Source organism: Medicago sativa, chromosome 3 (assembly GCF_051527215.1).
Source record: "Medicago sativa cultivar Bolivia chromosome 3, Bolivia_mono, whole genome shotgun sequence".
NCBI lineage: Eukaryota > Viridiplantae > Streptophyta > Magnoliopsida > Fabales > Fabaceae > Medicago > Medicago sativa.
Window position 1 is genome coordinate 87,490,245 of NC_140751.1, and position 10,044 is coordinate 87,500,288.

Here is a 10,044-nt window from a genome sequence, read left to right on the forward strand (position 1 = left end):
TACCATGGAGGTGAAGAAGACCTTGAGAATCCTAATGCTGTTTTCTCTCCCCATTTCCAAAGGATGTATGTTTGTTTCAAAGCCTGCAAGGAAAGTTTTTTCAAGTGTAGGCCAATAATAGGACTAGATGGATGTTTTTTAAAGGGGTACTATGGTGGCCAACTTCTGTCTGCTATTGGAAGGGACCCAAATGATCAAATGCTTCCAATAGCTTATGAATTGGTTGAAGGGGAGACAAAAGAATCTTGGAAATGGTTTTTGGAGCAGCTCATTGCTGACTTGGGTGGACCAGGATTGTGCTTGACTTACACTTTTATTAGTGACCAACAAAAGGTAAATAATTTTAATTTATTTATTTTCTGTTTTAACCTTATTGTCTTATTAATTTAACCATCCCTAATATTGTGTAGGGTCTTCTGCCTGCTATGGATGAGTTACTTCCTGGAGTGGATCAAAGATTTTGTGTGAGGCATCTTTACAACAACTTCAGGAAGAAATATCCTGGTAAGAAATTAAAAGAGCTAATGTGGAAGGCAACAAAGGCAACATATGATAATGCATTTAATGATGTTATGGATGAGATTAAAGCCATAAGTGAAGGAGCATATGAGTATCTGAAGAAAATTCCAGCTAGGCATTGGAGCAAGTCAAGATTTACAAGTGGACCACTATGTGATGCTCTGGTGAACAACATGTCAGAGGCCTTCAATTCCACCATTATCATTGCTAGAGGAAAACCAGTGGTCACTATGTTTGAAGAAATTAGAGTGTACCTGATGGAGAGATGGGAAGCAAATAGGCAGAAAATTGCTAGATATGAGGATGAAGTCTTGCCTAACATCAAAAAAAGGATTGCAAGAGAATCTTCATACACCAATAACTGGATGGTTAGGTATAGCGCTGGACAAGAAAAGCCCAAACCGCCCAAATCCGTCCGGTCCGCTATACCCGCTCACATTCGGTCGGGTAATTCGGGTCATTCGGTTGAAACGGGCCCTTTTCAATGGGTTATGTTGGTTAGTAACAGTCGGTTTCGGTTGGGCTTATCAAGCCCAACGAAATCCGAACCCGCCCGCATAAGTGGTCCAATTTTAAAAAGCCCATATTTCACCTAACATCTAACAAAGAAAACCTAGCCGTCGTGAGTAATTTTTCTTCCACACTCTCTCTCTGCTTTGTTTTTCCTCTATGCTCTCAAGAACTTGAGTTTCTTCATCCATTATCTTCAACCTTCATCCATTTTCTTCATCCAAGATCTTGTTTTGCTTCTGAATCTACACTAAAACTATTCCCAACCGACTCTTCATTCACCCTTTTCTTGTATCAGAGTCTAAACCCAAACAAATACAAATCAATATATACCCAAATCTCCATCTTTCGTCCATTATCTTCATCATTCTTTTGATTTGCATATGAAGATGGAGGATTGAATTTGATAACTAGTAGAATGAAAACATAAGCCTGTAGATCTTCTCCACATGATGGTAAACCGTGAATGAACAATTTTTTTTGTTGGCAAACTGTGAATCTTTTGTATATAGATTTTGTTGTTGTCAATTCATAGCAGTTCTTCTCCAATATTTTGCTTCTTCTCAGTTCTTCTCCATCTCTATTTCTTCATTTCTGAATGTTGATTCCATCTTTATTCCTTCATTTCTGTTCTCTGAATGTTGAATCAAAGAGACAAAAGACCGTCTCTATTTCATATCAATGTTCCATTGTGTTTCATCTGGGTTTTTTTTTTCTTCTTCTGTGTTTCAAATCTTAAGTTTCATCTTTCTTTTCCGAGGCTTTGAAGGATCCGAACAAACCGCCCGTATAAACCGCCACCCGAAACAACCGACACCGAAAATAACCGCGTGCTTGAACGGACGGAGATGGTTGCTGGAATCTCACCCACGGTTGCCTTCGGATTGGGGTTTTTCACCCGAAATCCGACTGTGGCCGACCGATGTCCAGCCCTACTTAGGTATGTGATCTCATATAGCTACTGTCATTTATATCTTTCTGCCATTATGATTAATTTGTACCCTGAAATTGCTTGTTGCTTGTTGTCTAATTTGTACCCTGTTTATGCTTGTCAATTTGTTAAATTGTTTAGGCGTTCAAGTGAATATGATTATGAAGTCAGACGCATTGCTTCATTAACTGAGAAGTACTCTGTCAATCTACTTAGGAGGGAATGTGATTGTAGGAAATGGTTGTTGACAGGTTTACCATGTTGTCATGCCATTTCCTGCATGAAGAGCCAGGACATTAACATCAATGATTTTGTTCCAGACTGTTTCAAGAAAGAAAGGTATGCAGCATGCTACAGCAGTGTGATCTATCCAGCTAATGGGCAGTGTTTATGGGAAAAAACACCATATGCTGATCTTCAGCCACCACCAATCAAAAGGCAAGCAGGCAGGCCAAAGAAGAAAAGAACCAGGGATGCTAATGAAATGCTTGATGCTAATCAGATGAAGAGGGCTAAGTGGGGTATAAAGTGCAGTAGATGTAAACAGAGTGGACATAACAAGTCCACCTGCAAGCTGCCAGCACCTCCACCAGCATCTGAAGGCACAACAGGGCAGAATCCAACACCTGCAACTGCACCATCTTCAAGCCAGACAAGATCAGTGCATCCTCCACAACCTGCCACTGCACCATCTTCAAGCCAAAGAAGATCAGTGCAGCCTCCACAACCTGCAGCTGCACCTGCACCTGCACCTGCAACTGTACCATCTTCAAATATCAGGAGAAGGAAGGGCAAGCAACATGTTTCAGCAACACAGGCAGGGCAGCCAAAAAAGAAGAAGGGAACTGCTAGAGGCAAGGGTTCAACTTCAAGCCAGCCATAGCTACTTGTTATGTTATGCTTAAGTTTAGTAATGGTAGCTTATTTTGATGCCTAAGTGCATATATTTTGATGTACTCACTGATATGGTTTAAGCTTAGTAATGGTAGCTTATTTTGATGCCTAAGTGCATATATTTTGACGTACTCATGTCACTGATATGGTTTAAGACTGATATGGTTTAAGCTTAGTAATGGTAGCTTATTTTGATGTAATGGTAGCTTATTTTGATGCCTAAGTGCATATATTTTGATGTACTCATGTCACTGATATGGTTTAGTAATGACAAAGTGGTTTATGAAATATTGCAATCTGATTTACATCTGTTCCTGCTACTGATTTACATCTGTTCCTGCAATTTGATGTCTAAGGCTTACCAATTTCATCTGAATTATTAGTGCATAATTTGGTATTCTTTGACAGTCCAAAACATCTTTCATTTTCATTATTTCATATCAAATTACAGAACATTTGAAGCAACAACTTCAATTCAAAACACATTTCAAAACAACAATTTAAAGGCAAATCAACATAATTCATTCATTTCAAACTTGTTCATGTTACACAACCAACCAATAGTACATACCATCATATTACAACTTTCTAACAATCTTCCTATTTCAAATAAACATTACTGAAGTTTCCATTAGGTTTGCATAATTGCATTGTTCCTAACACTAGGCAAACTCCAAAACATAATAATCCTAAAATAATTGACATCTTAAGCCAAGATCTGGTCTTCCCCAATTGATTCTTCAATTTTTGATTCTTTTTCTCCAACTTTGTAATCTTCAAATCCTTCTCATCACAGAACTCTTCATCAACTAACTTGAAGAAACTACAACCCTTGTCAAATTGATTTTTGTAGTTTCTGCAACCCAAGAACTTTTTTCCACAATTTGGATTGTAGGTATCTGTAACAGTTCTAACAACTGTTTCTTCTCCACACCTGCATTCCGTAATTGCTCTCTTTCTCAAATTCGAACCTACAGACATGGCTGATTGACCCAGATGATTTGACATACCTCAGATTCTGCTTCGACCCAGATGTATTGCAACAGGATTGCTTCTGCTTCGACTTTGGGGTTTGAATTCAAATTTGACTTGATTCAGAATTGAAGGATTGAAGGAAGAAAGCAGACACAACAGGGCCACAGGATTGATTCAAATTCGAATTTGCCTTTCAGAGAGAGAGATTGAATTAGAGAGAGAGAGAGAGAGAGAGAGAGAGAGAGAGGCGTGATTGAAGATGAAGAGGGAAGGAAGAACCCTAATTTTGGGTTTTCAGATGGAATGAAAGCCTTATATATGTGCCACGTTGTAACCACATAGGATCGTCCACGTGTGCAAAACTAACGGGAAAGAGTAGCATTTGACGGATGGGACCATATTGACAGACGGAGCAAAAGCAAAGGGACCAAATCGTTCATTTTAGAACTTATGGGACCAAAATGAAAACAACAATTAAGTTAGGGGACCAATTATTGAATTAAGCCTATTAGATATGGCTTCTTGAATTTATCTCGCATACTAGAAAACAAAAAAACCAGTATATATGGTGTATTTGGGTCTATTAGCCCGGCAAAGTAGAGTAATACTAGTATATTTGAATTGTTCTCATGATATATTAAAATTTTAAGGGTAGTGTTAACTTGTGCCTTTAGGGCACATGTTAAGAAACCTAAAAGAAGAAATAATGTCTAAAATTTTGTGCATTTAAATGATTAAAAAGTTAAATATTAAATACAATGCACACATTTCAATAAGTTTTTACTATATTTGAATCATTAACTTGTGCCTTGAGGGCACAAGTTATCATTTCCCAAATTTTAAATTCACAACATGCAATATGGCATTAATTTTGTCCACTGAAACCAAAATATTTTCAGTGCCATGATATTTAACAAAAAATATGGTTCTCATATGGTCCTATCAGTGCCATCAATATGCAATATATCATTTAGGTAACATGGACCATAATATTTTCAACAAAAAAAAATATATTTAACCCATTCTTTTACTATTTTGCAAGTCAAATTTTGATAGATATATATTGACCTATAAAAGAGCGAGTAGCCAACATCTTCCCGCAGCATGTGATTTGTGAAGACATAGATAGCGTTCGACGACTTCAAAGCCACAAAACAAGACATCCTCAACCAAATTGCCACGTGTATCACTATTGTCCATGGGATTCTTGGACAGCCTCAAAGCACTCAAAAATATCTTCATTTTTTTGGATTAAAAAAATTAATATCTTTCTCCAAATGGGTCCATGTGCATTCCCAATTGTCCTTCGCACAAAAATATCCCCTTGATATTTTCCATTTGGACACAACTTGGAATTAAAGAGAAAGTTATAACCAAACAAATAAAGCACAAAAATTGTTTGAATAAATGAGTGATTGAAATCATATCCACCACTAATACAGCAGCACCAACCACGGGTTATTTCTTTATAGATCTAGTTGATGACGTGGACCATGTGGGCCAGTGTCTGCATGGTTTCTAGATATTTTGTGCTAAAAGAATAAAAATTTTAACCGTTGGATTAGAACCTAGTTAAGTTTGGTGTCACAATCTATACCATTGGATCAAACTCTATTACCTTAAAAAATCTTGTACAATATCCATATATAAATATTGCTTTTTTTCTTTCTTCTTACTTTCTTTTATTTTTCACCTTCCAAATTGGATATTTTTTTTGTTGTGTGCTAAGGTTTTGGTTTCTTGAACAACCAAGATTCTGATGCTATACGCTGATTCTTGTCTTTGGATCCAATAAACAACAACATGGGTGAGGTTGTAATGAGTGGTGAGAAAATAGTGAGAGTGGAAGAAGAAGAAGAGAAGGTGAGGGAAGAAGAAGGGAGTGGAACTGAGAGTAGAGGAGGAGGTGGTGGTGAAATGAAAGGGCTTATGAGGTGGGAGAAATTCTTGCCAAAAATGGTTTTGAGGGTGCTTTTGGTTGAAGCTGATGATTGTACAAGACAGATTATTACAGCACTTCTTAGAAAATGCAACTATAAAGGTACTATTTGTATAATTATTATTTTTTCTCTGATTTCATTGTTTTTGTTTTGTAATATTGCTGTGTGTTTAATTGGTTATTCAATTTTTTGTAAGTATTCTCAATTTTCAATTTTATGTGCTCAATTGCTTACTGTCATATGAGCATGTTGCTCTGATTATTCATATTTTTTCATATGTACAATTTTTTTTTTTTGGTGTTAAATTTGATTTAATTAATTGTAAATATTAGGTTATATTGAGGCTGAGTTGTTAATTAAGAGTATATATTTGACATGACAAAAATAAAAAAAAATAAAATAAAAGCTACTAGTAATTAGAAATTTAGAAGTCTTTGGACTGCAAATTTTGGAAAGGATCAAGGCTCAAGGGTGTACTGATAGATTTGTAGATTTTGATGATTTAATAATTACAAAAATTAAGGGGATGGAAAACAAAATTTGTGTACAAATTAATTGAAGACATTTTGTTTTTAATATAGTTTGATAAATTTTTAACTCATGAGAAAAAATGTAAAAAATTATGTATGTTTTTTAAAGAGAAGTGACATGGATTTTGTTAGCTGAGAATCTTAGGAATTTATGACACCTTGAAATAGAGTCTTATAGCAGTATGGAAATTACTAGGTTAAGCCATAAACTTGGTGCAATTATTCAATTTATATCTGCGATAAAGATTTTATATTATTGAGTTTTATTATCTTGGTTGTATTGTAATTTGAAAAACAAAATTAGTGTACCTGAAAGTAAATCTAAGTTCTAGAACTTCAAAATAACTTTGATCTGTTTTGAGCAGTTGCTGCTGTTGCTGATGGCTTGAAGGCATGGGAAATACTCAAAGGAAGACCGCGCAGTATTGATCTGATACTTACAGAAGTCGATTTGCCAGCCATATCCGGCTACGCACTTCTCACATTAATTATGGAGCATGATATTTGCAAGAGCATCCCTGTCATAAGTATGATATTGAAGATAAATTTTCTTTCTGCTTGTCAATTTTTTTCCTTATTAATACTTAAATTAATTTTTCTGTAATTTTTTCATGCTTTTCCAGTGATGTCGTCGCAAGATTCAGTTAGCACAGTATACAAATGCATGTTGAGAGGTGCAGCTGACTATCTTGTTAAGCCGATTCGAATAAATGAACTAAGGAATTTGTGGCAGCATGTTTGGAGAAGACAATCAGTAGGACTTCTGCTCTCTCAATTTTCAGTTCGTTTTCAGTTTCTCTCTAAAATACTAAGAATTTATTAACAAAATTGGGTGAACTTATGTTTATTATTTGTTTACTCTATCAGCAGTCAGCCGCAACCGCTGGCATAAATGGCCCTCAAGATGAAAGTGATACACAACAGAAGTTTGAAGCCACTGCTGAAAACAACGCTGCTAGTAATCGTTCCGGCGGTGATGCTGCTTGCATTCAAAGAAATAAGGACTTAATTGAGAAAGGAAGTGATGCACAGAGCTCTTGTGCTGAAGCATATCCAAGTGAAATAAAGACACAAGAACTTGACATTCATTTAGGCCAGGCAGTGATTGCGCAGGACAGTCACGCCGGAGGTAAATTTCTTTCTTTCACAGCAATATCATTTTGTTCGACTCGCAAGGAAGAATTGTCAAAAATTTGAACAAACTTTTATTTTTAGGATTAAGCGTGGCTAACTGCAAAAATGGAGTGGCAAGCACAAATAACTGTAAAAATGGAGAGACAAGCGCAAATAATTGCAAGGACGGCGATGATCAAGAGCATTTTAGGAATGCTAGCATCAGTGGTGAGGTTCATGACAATCACTATGTTCAAATTTACTCTACTACTAAGGAAGCTATTGACTTGATTGGAGCATTTCGTACTGATCCGAATTGCAGTCTCAAAAATTCATCAATTGATTGCACAGGCAAGTTTGACCATTCTCCACAGTTGGATCTTTCTCTCAGAAGCTCTCATCCCAGCAACTTTGAGAAGGATCTCACCGAAGAAAGGCACACCCTTATGCATTCCAATGCTTCAGCTTTCAAACGGTAATTGCTAAATCCCTTTTTATTCTAATTTTTTCGTTTCTGTGTAATTAAAAATTGTTGTACTCTTAGTGATGAGTTTGAAGAACTTCAAAACATGATACGGATGAAGCTAGCAAGTGTATGATTTTTATGCTTGTGGTCTCTATAACTTCTCCGCTTTGTTGAATTCTGCATGCTTATCACTGAAATGGTGTTCCATTCATGCAGGTATACAAACAGGCAATTGCAAGCGTCACCTGCAGTAGTAATTAACTTCTCTGATCAACAAAGAGAACAAAAAACAAATAATGAGAACCATAACTCAGATAGTTCAATACCAAGCATGCAAAAAGAATCTGAACTTGCAACTTCACATTCTCAGCAAGGGCATTCTCTTCCGATTCCTGTAAAAGGTGTAAGGTTAAATGATCTTTGTATGGCCTATGGTTCAACACTTCCACCAGGGTTTCGTACACAATCAGGTCCACCATCAATGCCCGGTTCAGTTGTGTTCCTCGAACAAAACTTTCAAGCAGATGCATTTTATCAGTCAAATGTTAAAGAAAATAATTCAGAGCAGCTTTACGAACCTCGCGGTCTAAATGGAAACAGCACTCCAAACCAAATTGTGTATACACAGGAACACAAGTCAGAACATCCGGAGGATCAAAGACTTATCTCCCCTACAACTGATCAAAGTGTATCCAGTAGTATTTGTAATAATGGAAATGCCAGCAATTTTACCAGCATTGGTTATGGAAGTAATTGCGGAAGTAGCGGCAATGTTGAACAAGTTGCAACTTTCAGAACAGCAGCAGTTTCAGAGGGAAAGAATGAAGAACTCACAAACAGTGGATATTCACATCGAGCTATGCTACGGGAAGCAGCTCTAAACAAGTTCCGTTTGAAACGAAAAGAGAGATGTTATGAAAAGAAGGTATATCAATATCAATATGAGCTTGTAATTATACTAGCATGATCATTGATCAATGATCATCATTGTTTTCATATTATGCTAACTTATTTATACTTTTTAACAGGTTCGATATGAGAGCAGAAAGAAACTAGCAGAGCAGCGTCCTCGAGTTAAAGGACAATTTGTTCGCCAACCGAATCCCGATTCTCTTTCTGGAGAAAAAGATTGCTAAGAATACTGATTATTACATTAGCAAATATGTGACTTAGTGGAGAGGATAGTGTGCTTTGTTATCATTAGTTGCTTCAAAATTTTGTTTCCTTGACTTCTTAAATATCAGAACCACTTGATCTGTATATGCTGTGTAAAACCATTTTTCTTTTTTGCCTTTCCTCTAGATCCTGATATATATTTAATAACAACCTGATATACAGTTGTAATTTTATATAGTTTTATAGAGATTGTCGTGTCTCATTATTTAATTTTTTTTTTTTATGGATGTGTACTTATTAGGTCTCACTGATTTATCATGTAATGTTGGAGCTTCCTGTACAATATCATGTCAGTATGACTCTATTTGTGTTTACAACAACCGGTTAATTGTATTTTGTTTGTTGGTGACAAAATATTATACAACATCAATTATCCAATGAGTTTCTTACAAAATGCTTCAACACAATATATTCTCATTCAAAGTTTTGTACAACTATTCTACCAATTTTTTGTTTTATCTTGTACAACAAGTTCCAAATTATGCTAGTTAAGTTTCAAATTCTCCAGTATCTCAAATCTCAGTTTTTATTTTTTTTATTTTTTTTTTTATTTTTAAAATAAGTCTCAAATACTTGTTAGGTTTATTTAATGAAAGTTGATCTATGCGCCCCTGGTAGCCGATCTGTGCTCATAACTATTAAAATCTAGACTAGATATTCTAATTTACTATCTGAATGCCATACTCGTTCGTTCATCAATTTATCCGATATTTTGATTATGGAACAATGGTGCTGCGTTTCAAAACAACTAGATATTCAAAGTACCGGATAGATTGATGTACAAACAAGTTGGGAGGTCTTAGTAAGTTCACCATGAAATACTTAATTTAAGCAATTATGGACTCGTATAAACATTTGACTAATATGTTTGCATGAAGAAGAGGCTAGGTTTCTGATCGACATTAAAACATACCTTTTTGAAACATAATTTGGTGCATATTCAAAATTTTGTTTTATATACAGAGAAGCATGCCATGCACTACTTGATGA

General features: G+C 35.8%; 2 protein-coding genes across 5 annotated transcripts; both read left to right on the forward strand.

The window, feature by feature from the left end:
* The first annotated feature begins 415 nt into the window (after positions 1 to 415).
* LOC146941466 (uncharacterized) lies at positions 416 to 3,142 on the forward strand. Its single transcript, XM_085755245.1, has 2 exons — positions 416 to 892; positions 2,102 to 3,142. Exons 1-2 carry the CDS (start codon positions 426 to 428, stop codon positions 2,841 to 2,843), a joined length of 1,209 nt encoding a protein of 402 aa, XP_085611371.1. The 5' UTR covers positions 416 to 425; the 3' UTR covers positions 2,844 to 3,142.
* A 2,361-nt stretch (positions 3,143 to 5,503) lies between these two features.
* PRR5 (two-component response regulator-like protein) lies at positions 5,504 to 9,448 on the forward strand. Of its 4 annotated transcripts, none has more exons than XM_085755249.1 (8): positions 5,504 to 5,870; positions 6,665 to 6,826; positions 6,923 to 7,053; positions 7,167 to 7,428; positions 7,515 to 7,640; positions 7,764 to 7,887; positions 8,095 to 8,803; positions 8,907 to 9,448. In XM_085755249.1, the coding sequence occupies exons 1-8, from the start codon at positions 5,633 to 5,635 to the stop codon at positions 9,012 to 9,014; spliced, it is 1,860 nt and encodes a 619-aa protein (XP_085611375.1). In that variant the 5' UTR covers positions 5,504 to 5,632; the 3' UTR covers positions 9,015 to 9,448. The 4 variants fall into 4 exon arrangements, with proteins under 4 accessions (XP_085611375.1, XP_085611376.1, XP_085611372.1 ...); XM_085755250.1 differs by having other exon boundaries at positions 7,170 to 7,428; XM_085755246.1 differs by having other exon boundaries at positions 7,515 to 7,887.
* Positions 9,449 to 10,044: the final 596 nt, after the last annotated feature.